The sequence below is a fragment of the Drosophila pseudoobscura genome, chromosome 2, assembly GCF_009870125.1.
Source record: "Drosophila pseudoobscura strain MV-25-SWS-2005 chromosome 2, UCI_Dpse_MV25, whole genome shotgun sequence".
Classification (NCBI taxonomy): Eukaryota; Metazoa; Arthropoda; class Insecta; order Diptera; family Drosophilidae; genus Drosophila; species Drosophila pseudoobscura.
Genome location: NC_046679.1, coordinates 18,586,101 through 18,600,384, shown reverse-complemented (window position 1 = coordinate 18,600,384; position 14,284 = coordinate 18,586,101). Strand labels below are relative to the sequence as shown.

The 14,284-nt window shown below is 40.2% G+C and overlaps 2 protein-coding genes across 4 annotated transcripts; one reads left to right on the top strand and one right to left on the bottom strand.

The window, feature by feature from the left end:
* Nucleotides 1–2,339: 2,339 nt before the first annotated feature.
* shams (glucoside xylosyltransferase 1 shams) lies at nucleotides 2,340–6,083 on the bottom strand. Of its 3 annotated transcripts, none has more exons than XM_015179722.2 (4): nucleotides 5,910–6,082; nucleotides 5,729–5,849; nucleotides 4,177–4,474; nucleotides 2,340–3,148 (listed from the first exon to the last, which is right to left on the bottom strand). In XM_015179722.2, exons 2-4 carry the CDS (start codon nucleotides 5,827–5,829, stop codon nucleotides 2,489–2,491), a joined length of 1,059 nt encoding a protein of 352 aa, XP_015035208.2. In that variant the 5' UTR covers nucleotides 5,830–5,849; nucleotides 5,910–6,082; the 3' UTR covers nucleotides 2,340–2,488. The 3 variants fall into 3 exon arrangements, with proteins under 3 accessions (XP_015035208.2, XP_002136434.3, XP_033240141.1); XM_002136398.3 differs by having other exon boundaries at nucleotides 5,729–5,841; nucleotides 5,910–6,080; XM_033384250.1 differs by lacking the exon at nucleotides 4,177–4,474 and having other exon boundaries at nucleotides 5,910–6,083.
* Nucleotides 6,084–6,886: 803 nt separating this feature from the next.
* On the top strand, nucleotides 6,887–9,643 carry LOC6904084 (U3 small nucleolar ribonucleoprotein protein IMP4). Its single transcript, XM_002136397.3, has 2 exons — nucleotides 6,887–7,151; nucleotides 8,891–9,643. The coding sequence occupies exons 1-2, from the start codon at nucleotides 6,965–6,967 to the stop codon at nucleotides 9,583–9,585; spliced, it is 882 nt and encodes a 293-aa protein (XP_002136433.1). The 5' UTR covers nucleotides 6,887–6,964; the 3' UTR covers nucleotides 9,586–9,643.
* The last annotated feature ends 4,641 nt before the right edge of the window (nucleotides 9,644–14,284 follow it).

Here is a 14,284-nt window from a genome sequence, read left to right as displayed (position 1 = left end):
ATAGTCATGTCACATAATGTAAGATTTAGGCAATCTTGCACATTAGTATGTCCTCCGTCATACTGTTTGCGTTGGATACCACACAATTTGGAATCGGCCAAAAAAGGGCTCGGAAGATATAGAATTGAGGAAAACTAGCTTCCAAATAGCGCCACTCAATACATTTTTATCCACCCAAAAAATCGAATCAAGGGATTATCTTCCTTGCAGACATTTACTTACATCTGGAATCTTTTGGTATAAATGAATCGGTAACAACTAAAAAGAGTTTGAACGAACAAGGCTGATGAACTCTTGTAGAGATCCTTCTGAGTGCCAACAGTGTTTAGTACCAAAGTTCGTTTTCTCATAGTTAGGCGACAAACTGAAATAGCAGCCTACTCACCTGGTATTGTACCAGGATCAAGATTTATTTCAAGTAGACCTAATTCGGTAGATTAGTTCCTGAAAAAAAAGTTTAAGAAAAGTCATTGATTGTATGCAAAAATAGGTGATTGGTAAAACCAGTACATAGAGGCGTTATTACGATTGTATTAGATCCAAGCTGATACCATTCCATGGATTCATAAATAAGTTTGAAAAGTGGTTGCTTGTCGGCATGAAAATATCCCCTAATACTGTGCATTAATTTAACACCAGAATGTGTCATGTTACAAGTACGATAGTTATATTCACAGGGCATAATGAAAAGTTTTTCAGGATAATAATAAAAAAGTATATTTATATTGTCATGATCGCCCCATATAATACTCAGCTTGTACTCTTCATGTATTGTAACGAACCTAAAAGCGAGCGAGAGAACGCCGGTTCTAAGCTGGAAAAAAAGTGGATCAAAGAGTCGATTGGAGAAGCCCAGAGGAGCCAGACGTTTAATTTAATGGATACAACGAAAACATAGCTGGATCACCAACAATCTATACACTAGGGAAACCGGATGTCTGGGGTTTCGCCTTCTCTGCACATCCTTACGCCTCTGGCCCGAGTCTCTTCTTGCCCCGCCCACATGGTGATCCGTATTCGTTACAGATGCCCGTCGGTACCCCGCGTGGCTCCCTCCAGTAGTTCGTAGCCCGGCAGGATCCCGAGGCCGACGTCCGGTGATCGTCTAAGCGCTCTCGGTGACCCCTGTCGGCACTCCCGCATGATCCCCTCCCGTAGTTTATGGCCCAGCAGGATCCCGAGGCCGCTGTCCGACGATAGCCTAGGCGTTTTAGGCGACACCTGTTGGCCCCCCCCTCCTTATGATTCCCTCCAGTAGTTCGTTACCCAACAATATCTCAGGGCCGATATCCGGTGACTGCCTAGGCGCCCTTAGGGATACTTGTTGGCGCTCTCGCGTTATCCCCCTCCCGTAGTTTGTGGCCCAGCAGGATCCCGAGTCCGCTGTCCGGCGATAGCCTAGGCACTCTCGGTGATACCTGCCGGTATTATCGCATAGCAAAGACCTTCGTATTAATTCTGAGTTCGATGGGGTCCTGAAGGCGCTATCCGGCGATAGCCTGAGCGGTGAAACCGACTGCCACGTCCCATACGGATCTCCACCACTACGATCGCTCCCGTCCGCGGGACAAAAAAACATGTCTGAGCGTGTCGCCGGGTGCATAGTAGCTACTGCAAATTGATTTGTTCCTTTTGGCTTTAAAAATGATCTGATCTGATCCAGATTCGGCAATCTGGTAGATATGGTCATTCTTTATGATTGTGCGTTTTTATTTTTCTCGTATCTTCAATATTGTGAATGCCACAGATGTTCGTTCTTTGTGGAGGTGGGGCGAAGTTTTAAAATACACTTGTAACAGCGGGATTAACAGGACTATGGATACAAAATTTGGTTGCTCTAGCTCTAATAGTATTTGCGATTTGTGGATGTCAAAGCTGTCACAGCCTTGGGCAGCGCTGAGTCAATATGTTTCGGGCCACTGAAGAAACAATGAAATCAGCTGCAAAGCTTACCAAAGCGAGGCCATATCACATTCCTCATCATATGGTTCATGAGACGATCATGCAGAGCATGCGTACCAGCAATGGTGTGGACTACTTTGGGAAAATTTGGGTAAAGGTAGCAGTCCCAACCAAGAGGGAAGTTCTCCAACTACCAGACTCCTAGCTACGGAGTCTTAACCGCCTTAATGGAAGCAAAGATCTTCATGAATTCACGACCAAACAATTCACGGCTAAAATATTCGCGACGGCCACTGATCTGGGACAGAACCCCAATGCGAACACCAGAGCATTAGCCAATATTAATATTATAATACACTTTCTAGCAAATCTTCAAAAGTTTGTAATGATATAAAAAAGTTCAGAGTTTTTGTATTCCCCACGCGAAAATTCGGGAGTTTCGAAATAGCCCCAAATTTATTTTCTATTTAGGAATGTATACAACTCTAAAACTAAAGTATATTATGTAAACAGTTGTACAAAAATTTGTTAATTTCTATATTAGCTTGCGTTCTACTTATCTTACGTATAATGTATGCTTTATCCCTTAAAAGCTATTGCCAAAAAGTTTAGTAGCCATTTTCAGCACTTCTGTTGAGATCTTTCCACAGCTAGATTCATTTACTGATTTTTGATTTAAACCAGTACGTAGAGGCATTAAAAAATTGGTGTTTGTATTAGATCCAAGCTGATACCTTTCCATGGATTCATAAATAATTTTGAAAAGTGGTTGCTTGTCGGTATGAAAATATCCCCGAATACCGTGCATCAATTTAACACCAGAATGTGTCATGTTACAAGTACTCATATACATACAGTGATCTGGCCGATAGTTATATTCACAGGGCATAACGAAAAGTTTGTCAGGATAATAATAAAAAAATATATTTATAATGTCTTGATCGCCCCATATAATACGCAGCTTGTACTCTTCATGTATAGATAAGATATGTTTTTCCCAATGAAATTCACGCATTCGTGTCAGATTCATTAACATGACGCCGGAGTTCACACCAAGTCGGCCATAGAATGGATGACGCGCAAATCGGTTGTACCAACCTATGTTTTCATTTTCGTGCTCGGGCGTCAGTGCGGCCATTTGACTGTCATTAAACTTTTTAAAAAATGCCCATATTTCAGATATTGGTGACAAAAACAGTGTATCCGTGTCCACATATAGCAATGAGTCCACATTGGTCAATAAAGACTAGAAAAAAAAAAAATTATTATTTTACATTTTAAAATTAAGTTTTTAGATTATATTTTGTGCGCATTCAAAAAGTAAAAAAAAAACGAAGTCTACGTCTGAAGGTTTTTCGTCGGTCTTGCTAGACGAATAAAACTTCAGAGACCATAAGATCTAGACCAACTGCAGACTTCTTGTGTACGTATTCTTTTCATTACAAAAAATTAAAAATATGGGAATACGCAGAATCATAAATAATGATCGTAAGTCCTCACTATGCTACAGGTACTTAAACTAGAATAAATGCAAAATAAATTGATTTGTATTTTTTTAAATATTATTTGTTTGAGTTATCGTTTATACAAATCTGGAAACAAAAGGGACCATATTCGCTCAAAACTCTCAATCTTGCAGTTGAGACAGTTGCTTATCCAACTGCCAAAATTTGGGCAAAACATTGCCTTATATTAAGGCATTTTTATTATTCAATGGATACTGACTAGCATATTCTTTTGCGATGTTTAGCAACTTCTGAAACTCAGCTTCTTTTTTGGTAAGTATTTGGTTATAGTCTTGCATAAGTTTAACACCACGTTCGGCTGTATCACCACTTTTATATTTGTTAATATTTTTAAAGCATTTTGAAAATTTTCATGTCTATGCCATTCTGAAGGGTAGTCAGTTAAAACAACAAACAAACATCTTTGGCAATATTAAAGCGATCGAACAATGTAGCAGAACTAGATGTCACAAAATCAAATAGTCTCTTTGTAATGAACGTTGGCAAATCTTTTCTTGGAAAATTAGTCGTTTTGCAGAAGTTTCGACATCAGCAACACCAAAGTGCCAAGAGTTGCTTCGCCATTTCTCGTTTCTCCATGAAAGTAACTTTATCGTCAATGTGTTGGAAATAAATGTGTTTATAAATTAAAATTTATCCGTTGGTAAGGTCACAATTTGGCGTTTATTGTTCGATATTGTTTGTGTGTTGTTGTTAGAGGCCGTGGCCGTGGATCGGTCATGCAACTGAAATACTCATTTAGACTTACCGGCAAAAAAAGACGCTGGGCGGCACAGGGCTTGAAGAGATTCATCCACTCAATCTTATTTTGACTAGGAAAGTTCAAAGGTAAAATCTCAAAGTCAAAAAACGATGCTACGATATTTTTCCAGTCTGTTAGCTTTTCTCTCAATTCATCATCTTTTTCTTTCTCAGTAAAAATCAAAAATTTAAGATACTCTTTTTCATAATTGAAAACGATTGCTGATTTGATCATTACAAGTGTCTCCTGTACTCGTTGACCGCAACAGACTACAACGATGTAGAGAGGCGTTCTTGAAGGTTGTCTGTTTAATAAAAGATTATAATACAGTAGATTATTTGTACGTCAGTAAATACTATCAAACACAAGCATTTTTACGGCTTCTATGTCTGTCTATGCACAGCATTCAAAAAGCCCATTAACCATTATTATTTGCCTGTTTGTAACATAGCACCTGTCCGTATAGTTAAGGTGATGCAGTTTATTATGGTTACAGGTCATACATGAACTAAATAGATGCACGAACTGGAATGTTAAGAGTATTGTAACATAGTAATACGGCGCTTAAACTCCCTGGAGTAAATATTTCCAATAATTGTTTAAGGTAGGGCTGGTGATTAGAGAAATACGTTGAATAGTTAGGAGAACTAGCCTATTATTGTAAGAGGGTAGTCGAACATTAATAATATAGCTCACTAATAACAAAACCCTTTTCAGTAAGGAGTAAATTCAAGCTTTGCGATCCTTTTATTAAGACGTGACCCATATTAAAGAATTTAAGAATAATTTAACATTTTATTAAACGCTTGACACTAATAATCCACTAATAGTGGATCTATTTTCTAATTTGCATTACTTTTTCCATTATTTTCTCTAGTTAAGCTATGGCTCTGGGTGTCTGCTTAGTTATAAAAACGGACCAGTCCAGTGTTTGCAGTGGCTACGCTTGTGGCTCCCGCACTCACTCTTTGTCTGTCAATGTAGCCATAATGACTATGTATCGGGTATAAATGTAGAGTTGCGGTGGCAACTGAGTATAGGGTATATTACATTTGCGGGGAAAGTGTATGTGTTTATAGTGTTTGTTTTCGACTCGGCTATTGATGCTGATCAAGAATATACCTTATGAATACCTTATGGGGTCGGAAACGCTGCCTTCTGGATGTTACACACATTTTAAGTATCGGGTATAACAAATCAATTTTCGGTCTCTACGCAGCGCCCGACGACACGTTCAGACTGATTTTCTGTCTTAGAAATTATTAGAGCCGTCTGCCGGAGGAGAGCCATACTGATTAAGTATCGAGTATAAATGTAAAGTAAAAAAATCAATTTCTTGTTAAGACTTGAGAAGAAAAACAAGCGCTTAAACGATAATCCACTCTTCTCTACCACTTATCAATTTGCCTGTGTTGAAAAAGCCAGCCTCTTTTTAGACTGCTGTGATTTTACGACCGGTCTCATTCGCGGGTGAAAAGGAAGAGGTACATATATTTAAACAATATAAATAATACATGTATATAAAGGTAAATATTAATACAGGAGTTTTTGTACGTACACTTTGTTACGACTCAATAACATTCCTGTATAATCAAATGAAGGTCGCTGATGAACGAAATAAATTAATATCCCTATTCCAATGAGGCATAAGAAACACATATGTAGGTGGAGCTGAAATTCTATACAAATTAGTATTCAATTGGTTTAAATAATAATGCATTTCATAGAAATGTATTTACCATTTTCAAAATTGCTATAAGATATACATGTACATATGCGAAAACACACGGCTTCTATTCAGTATACTACAAATATAGAACTTCCACATAAATTTAAAGTGTTTGTTTATAAATGCAGCGTGCTGGAGACGCAAAAGATTGTTTTCAAAAATTCGATAGTGCTATCGATACAATTGATGTAAAATTAGCCAATCATCGGTTGTTTCTGCCCACCATTGATAGAATTATCCATACAGTCTATAGATGTTCCAGTTCATGCAACGAACGTATCGCACAGCGAACACAGAAAACTAAATCCCAGGGTCTTCGGCTCCGGCGTTTGGCTACCGTCGCGTCATCATGAGCCAGCCAGCAGATTTATATCCTTATTTTAAGCAGGCTATAAATTATGCACATACATAATATGTTTATCACATATGAAAAGGTAATTTTAGCTAAAAAACTGACATATTTAAATATAGGATCTAACAAAAAATATATACTAAAATAAATATGCAAGTTAACCACCGACACTGGACGTGTGCTGACCTAGCATATTAGCGAGGTCCACGAACAGATTCACAGGCGACGGCAGAGCCGCGGCAGCACCGGCCGCGAAGCCGTCTGCAATCATAGCTTTTAATTTAATTTATGATCAGTCTTAAGTTTGAATCTAATATAAGCGCAGCATATCGCTCGCAATAGATAACTAATTCTCATTCTTCATATCGGCCAGCTACCGTTACCGAATTTGATATCAATTACAACTCAATCAATTTTGCTCATGCTCATCAGCTGCTTTATGACGTGTGGCAGATGGTGAATGGTGCCAGTGCAAATCGGGGTTTCACATCTTTCAACAAATACCACCGTTCCCGCGGGATATTATTAGTGTGCTGAGCCTATAAAATGTTTGCACCCAACTCGATGTCTGCACCCAAACATCGATGACATAGATGTTAATATCGATATTTCTCCATGTTCTCTGTGTTTTTCGCTCTCTACACTTGGTCACACTGATAACATTGTTTTCAAGTTACACGTGGTTGAAAATATTAATTAGTAAATAAATAAATATGTTAAGAAAACAAGCCAGACAGAGAAGAGAATATTTATATTCAAAAGCACTTAGCGAACGCCTCAAATCAAAGAAACGAGTCCAGGATAGTGTCGTTCAAAGTTTAGATCGCAACAAAACGCTAAATTCTCCGATTGTAGCCAAAGGCATAGATGTATATAGTTCTCTAAAATATGATGATAAAGGTACGTATTTACATTCATATGTACCTTACTTTAAGTAGGATTATTATATTATACTTTATTATTCAGTTCGTCAATAAGTTGAAGACTCAAACAAAATCCAGAATGAACCACACGCTCGCAAATGATATCGTAAACGAGTCAAATGCGAGACTTAACCCGACAAAATGCTCACATTCGTACCGGCATATGATAGAAATATGTGTCTTTTAGTTTGTGGTTAATTATAGCTCGCTTGCGATCGTTTTGCGATTTCTTTTCGATGTCGTTTTTGACATACAAAAAAATCAAAAGAAATATTTTGTTCGAGCCTGTAGCACTGTCAAAAATGACTCGTAAACGATATCGCAGAAATCTGAAATATTTTTTGCGAGTTTTTTCTGTTCCCTTTCCCATTTCGTTCTCTAATAAACAATATTTGTAATTTTGAATATGAAATGAATATGAATATAAAAGATATACATATGTATGTATAATGTGTTAAAATTGTATTTTTTTTTTGTTCAATTTTTTCGATTCATGCTTCGCGTATCTGCGCATACTGCAAATCTTGGTCCTCAAGTGCAAAATTATTTTTAAATGACCCTGTAGACAATTTATAATATATTTAAAATGGGGGAATTCGAGTCTGTGTTGCGCCAGAAAAAGAACTTCGTCACATCCTCGCTTATATTGTAGACAAAATTGCAGAGTTATTTTTAGTGACTTCGGCTTATAGACGATCTGTGGAATCCACAATCTTGTCACATTTTAATGGATCAATTGAGTACCATTCGGATTTAACTTTTTTCCACAAATCCTTTTTCTGCACTTACAAACAACAAACTTTTTGTTTAAGATCTCCCAAAGGTTCTCTATGGAATTTACGTCTAGTTCCAAAGAGGTTATTTTTTTGTCTAGGAAGCATATCATGGCCAGCTTTTATATCTGGACGTTGTTATGCAACGACTGCAAAAGATCAGGGCTATCCACTTCACCCTTGATCAAATTGTCAGACGATCCACCGAGTTATAGAGAGTCTTTGTTATACATATATGGGTCGTCCAATTCCTTTATAAACTACGGGCTACTAAAAATGTGCATTTAAATCATTTTTCAAATCTTCCGATAACAGAAATGTTTTTTGTTTTCGAACAAGGAAGTTGTCGAACTTCTCCAATGTTGCGCGCTTTCTGCCGCGTTTGTCTGGTTCTTGTTTGTAGTGAATCGCTATTTTCAGTTGTGGCAATATCTGACTATGGACCTTGGGTTTCATTCAATTTCAATATAATTTACGCCGCAAAAAATTCTGAAAGGAATATCTACCCACAATCTACCCATATCTATTTATTTTATATCTTTTATCTTTAGTTTATGAAATTTTACCCATATAATGCGATTTCAGTCGCTTTAAACCAAGACAAGAACAAAATTTGCGTGCGTTTCTATTTTTTCTCCAAGACAAATCAGTAAGAGAGACCTATATAAAGCAAGCAAAGTGGTTTTCATGGATAATATTTGCTCCAATTTTTTCCTTATATTTTTTCTATGACTGTTCATAAGCATACATGTATATTTATATAATGTATGAAATTAGTTCTTTTCTATTTTTTATATAGTTGTACAAAATTTAAATACCATAAGAAGAGTGTAAAATCGCTTAAAAATAACCATATAATAATAAGTATAAGTAAAAAAAGTGTATTAATTTTGAAAATGAATTTGATTTTCTGTTTAAAAGGATATTTATATTTTCTTTTTAGGCATTGAAGTCCGCCTTTCAAATGATGAATATGATCACGCTGGTTGCCAAGATCCAAAAATAATGTTAACGACATCACATAACCCGTCATCAAGATTAAAAATGTTCATGAAAGAACTTCGTCTGATTTTTCCAAATGCTCAACAAATGAACAGGGGCAAATATCAATTGACTACACTTATGCACGCTTGTCGAGCAAATAATGTAACTGATTTTTTGATTGTTCACGAGCATCGGGGCATACCAGATAGTCTTGTGATTTGTCATCTTCCATATGGTCCAACCTCATTTTTTAATATATCCGATGTTATAATGCGACATGATATTCCAGATATAGGACACATGAGTGAGCAGAAGCCTCATTTAATTTTTAATAATTTTAAAAGTCCTATTGGATTAAGAACTGTGCAAATACTGAAGCACTTATTTCCGGTACCGAAAGAAAACTCCCAGCGAGTAATATCCTTCTTAAACCATAATGATTCCATTATATTTAGACATCATCAGTATAAAAATATAAATAGAGAATTGAGTCTAAGCGAAATAGGTCCAAGATTTGTACTTAAGCTATATCAAATTAAACTTGGAACATTGGAAAATATAAAGGCCGCTGACACCGAATGGGTTAATCGCCCATACTTAAATACTTCAAACAAAAAACAAATTTTTTCAAATGAATCTGGATTGAACAACTAGAGCACAAAATAAAAATAATAGTTTTACTATAAACTGAATAAAATACGAATTATTTAAACAACTGTTGTATTCATTTTATAAAAGTGTAGATCCTTTCTTAACAAATACTTGCAGGGGTATTGTAAAATTGTCAAGAAATTTGTAACGCACAGAATTAAGCATCTCAGACCCCATAAAGTATATACGTACACAGAATATACAGTAAATAATTATAAAAACACATTTAATATTTTCTTTTTAAATTTGATTATTGCAATGATTTGAGTAAAGGTTCAAAGGCTGAGTTGAAGATTTTTCATCTGAGCTCTGCAGACCGTGAAAGTTCAATTAAGCTTTTACCGTTTTTGTATTAAAAGTTTGTTAAGCTTAATATGGTTAATTTCAACCTTGGTTACATTTTTTTCAGTAATTATTAAATTTGTATATTGTTGAACGTTGTTTGATAGTGAAATATGTTTTAATTCTGCAGGAATGCAGAATTCTATGTAAATGTCCTGGTTGTTACAATTTTGGTAAAGTTTTTTTCGTCACATATTCGATGTAATTAATATGTTTGGCTGTAGTTCTGTTTTCGAAATTTCTGAAAAGTTCATGCTGGTGCTCTTGTCTAATAATATAGGCCATACAATGATATTTCAAATGTTATTTTCTAAGAGCATTTAATTGTTGTGTAAATAGAATTTTCCTGCGACACTTTCATTGAGAACATTGAGAACTATGTACATATGCCACGGGAGCACGGACTGGAATGGAAAACTCGCACAAAATCACTGCACTGGTGTTGGGCACACTCGAAGAGTACTTGTCTTGAACTTGGAGCGATCCGCCGATGCTGGCTGGGGTGAGCTTCTCCTTATGGGGAAGGCGAAGATCCGCCTCGAAGGACCGGAGCGCACGGATTTGGCACAGTGCTCGGCAATTATTTGCTGCTGGTCTGAACACATTGGATAGACTCCGACATCGTCGCTTGTTGTTTTTGTGTGAAATAGGGCAGCCGAAATTCAGGAGCTGTCAGAAGGTGGCGTCATGTGCCTTCACTGTCAAATCCAGCGGACTTGGCGTCTCGTAGATGCGACGTCCCTGAACTCGTTGAGTCAATTAGGCTAGATGGTAGGAAATTTGTATGTGGGCCTGATCATATTTGCCCAGAGAACTCGCAATTTAACATCCCAGCCGATGTGAGGGATGTGGAGGTAAAAAAGTCCGCCCAAGTCTTATTTTGTTGTTGAAGACTTATTTCCCATTGAGATATTTTCTCGCTAAGTTAATTCGAGTATTTGCCTATGTGTGCTGAATATTGAATATCGACAAGGAAAAAGAGCGCTTCAGAGACAGGCTCTGCATTCGAGCCTGTAAATGATGGCTTCATTTGTCTACAGGTTGTCAGAGAAAAAGCGAAAGTTTTCGCTTATCACGCTAGGAGTATTATTTGAGGATTTTACACTTAGTCTGCTTAGACATGAGATTTGGCTCGTAAATGCATGTTGGGAATGTCGGAGAGGAATGAGATGCATCAACTGTTTTCGCTACAAGCCGAAATTGATGAGTAAAATCATGGCAAATCTGCCGGCAGACGGATTTATTCCTGATCTGTGGTGTCGACTTTTGTGGCGCTATTAACATCTCCCCTCGGATTCGAGGACGTACGCCCATATATTGTCCATTTGGAGCTTATCCCGGACTTGTCAACTAATTATTTTCTCCTGTACTTCAAAAGCTTTATCCCAAGACGTGGCGTTTCGCAGAGGATGTATTCCGACAACGCGACCAACTTCGTCGAGCGCGTAAACAGCTGAGGAGGCTGCAGAAAGCGTTTGAGTTGCAGCAGCCCAACCTGAGGATGTAGTAAGACAAGGGGTGAAAGTGCATCCGCCCACTAGCAACGCACTTCGGCGGTTTGTGATAGGCGGCAGTCAGGTCGGCGAAGTAAATCGTCGTCTGGCAGATCGCCGACGCCGCGCTCACGGAGAGTGAGGTTCGAACGGTGTTGGCCGAGGCAGAGGCCCATTTGAGCTCCAGGCGTCTTACTCGGGACAACACGGACCGTCGCAGTTCTTGCAGTGTGGTGGGCGATGATCCGTGTGGATGCCTTGTTCGCTGATGACATGGCCGAGGTAGACTAAACTCTTGCTAAAGAAACTACTTTGGTTTCTGTTCAGTCGGAGGTTCGCTTCTCTCAGCCTCCTGAAAACCTCTCGAAGGTGGTCGACTTGTTCTTCTAACGTGGCTCCGATGACGATGATATCATCGAGATACGCGAACGCGTACGGCTGGAATCTGGTTCGATGAGCTGGAGTCACAGCTGTCTCTGCCAATGTCCTCGTTTCGTGGCGTAGTCCTGATGGCTACTCCTGGTTCGACGGGCTGGCCCTGGATTGGTCCAGTGGAGTCATAGCTGTCTCTGCCAATGTCCTCGTTTCGTTGTCTCTGCCAAAGATCTCGCTGTTCTTCGTTGCCCTGTTTGTGTCGTGATACGGGCTGGGAAACTGGCCATGGTTGTCATCGGCCATCGGTGTCGCAGTTCTTTCCGTCGGAGCTCTCTTCGTGTCCAGTTGCAGTGGTGTAGTCCTGGGGCTGTTGCGTGGTCTGTTTTGGTGGGGACTTGTTGTCGGGGCGGTCGGATGGGTCGTGGGTGGCTGCAGAGTGTCGGTCTGGCGCTGGTCGCGGACGACAGCGGAGTCTGCGAACGTGACGGCAGGGCGGTGCAGGTATGGTCCCGGCGGGTTTATATTACAACTTCAGCTTTGGATTTGCCCGTCCACAGTGGATCCTTGCGCAGATGCTGCATAGGAAATCGAGTCCCAAGATGAAGTCGTCTAATACCTTGGGTAGTATAAGAAGAGATAGCTGTGTTTCTCGTTGATCCATTCGCATATGACTGCTATAGCTTGGTTGATCTCTTTCCTGGTTCCGTCTGCCAGGCAGATCCTGGTCCTCACTTCTCGCCTGTTCTCGGCCGTCCCAATCTCTTTCGCCAGCCGCTGACTGATGAAGGACCGTGTGGCTCCAGTGTCGAGGGTGGCTTCAAAAGCTCTCACATCGATCCTTCCTCCTGTCATGCTTAGTAGGTGGGTTTCTCCTGTTCCTGGGTGCGCGTCTCCGTCCATGTCCCTGTTGGGCCTTCTCTTCCTCCTGGCCGATTCCCCGGGTGGCAATCTCGGTTTTCCCGGATGTCTCGTGTGTGGTGCCTCGTTGCGTGTTTGTTCCATTTCAGGTGTAGGCGGCTCTGGGTCAATGATTCTGTGTGGTCCCGATGCTACGGAGTGATTCTCGGTCCCGTGCGGTTTCGTAGGCCGAGATGAGCTGGGTCAATTCCGTGACCCCCTCCGGGGCGTGAGACCCGATGTCCCTGGGGAAAACGTGGCTGCTCTCCTGCCATGGTCGTTTGGTGGCTCGATGTGGCAGGGGGTCCAGTGGTATTGGGTCCTGGTTCTTGGTTCTTACTGGATGCCTCCGGTCTGGTTCCTGGGAGTGGTCATTGGGCACCTCGTTGTGGTTGGTCGCCCTGGGCGGACAGTGTCTTGGTCGCTGACTCGTTGTATCCGTGGGTGGATCCTCGGCTCATGGTGGGCAACTCGGGTATAATTAATCGCAGTTTTGGTCCCTCATTGCTGTCTTCCATCTTCCTCCGGCTCTCTGCTTGCACGGCCTCGGGGTGTCCAAGGCGTGCGATGAATGCGGTGATTCGGCTCCATAGGTCTGCTACTGTCTCAGTTTCTCCTAGTCCAAACTCCTTAGCTAGGCTCTGTAGCTCGTCGTTCCTGCGTGACGCTATCCAGAGGATGTTCATCTTGATCCTGGTAGACTAATCGGCGTGCCGGTGCGAGTTCTTGTCAGCACGGTACTGGGTCTGGGGTTTCTGTACTAAGATACACGGCACGGTACTGGGTCTAGGGCTCCTGTATTAGGATGCACGGCACTGGGGGATCCTGTTCGAAGGACGCGCGGCACGGTACTAGGTTGGGTGATCCTGTACTAGGCTACACAGCACTCCAATCCATATGCTCAGGTACCCTCAATTCTTGGACGTTGAAATGCAATGACTGCATCTTTCAAGAGGCGATTAATTAGAATTACTGCACTATCAAGTGGCCCGTGTGACACTAGCAGAAGAGTTTTACGAACGGATCTCAGGCTAATATAAGTAATTTAAGAAAAGGAAGGGAATTAGGTGTAGATATTATACGGTATAGGAATTTATGATCCGAGCCTAAGACCCTTAATGGTTCATGCAAGGAATAATTCCATCTACAAAACGGTATGGTCAACGGTAAATAGTTTCTGGTGGATCTAATTGGAATCGTGAAGTTTATGCATTTCAAAAGATCAGGGCTATCCACGTCACCCTTGATCAAATTGTCAGACGATCTATCACATGATCTTTATTTGATAGAGAGTGCTGCACATAAATTGAGATATCCGAAGAAGGTGAAATATACTAGCAATTAATGAATTCAGCGAAAGCGTGAATCAGTTTTACACACAGGAATTCTAGTTCATGTTTAACCTGGACTGTGAAGTGTTCCGACGTGAAGTTTGAGTCCACTGCAATCAGAACCCCTCATGCACGAACGATCCTTTCTCAGGGGATCAGCAACGCGATATGGTTTTACTTATTCTGGCTATAATAATAATCCCATCTGTTTTGCAATATTTTAGACATGGGCGTTCTCAATAATTCAGTGTTTTCGGTTCAGAT

Bases quoted from the DNA above. Each gene is read 5' to 3' on its own strand.
- shams (XM_002136398.3), bottom strand. The intron at 4,475-5,728 runs GTACGTACAAAA...TTTATTAAACAG, and splicing joins TTATTGAGTCGTAACAAAGT to ACAACCTTCAAGAACGCCTC. The intron at 3,149-4,176 runs GTAAGTCTAAAT...TTTTTTTTCTAG, and splicing joins CCCAGCGTCTTTTTTTGCCG to TCTTTATTGACCAATGTGGA.
- LOC6904084 (XM_002136397.3), top strand. From the start codon at position 6,965: ATGTTAAGAAAACAAGCCAGACAGAGAAGAGAATATTTATATTCAAAA. The intron at 7,152-8,890 runs GTACGTATTTAC...TTTTCTTTTTAG, and splicing joins TCTAAAATATGATGATAAAG to GCATTGAAGTCCGCCTTTCA.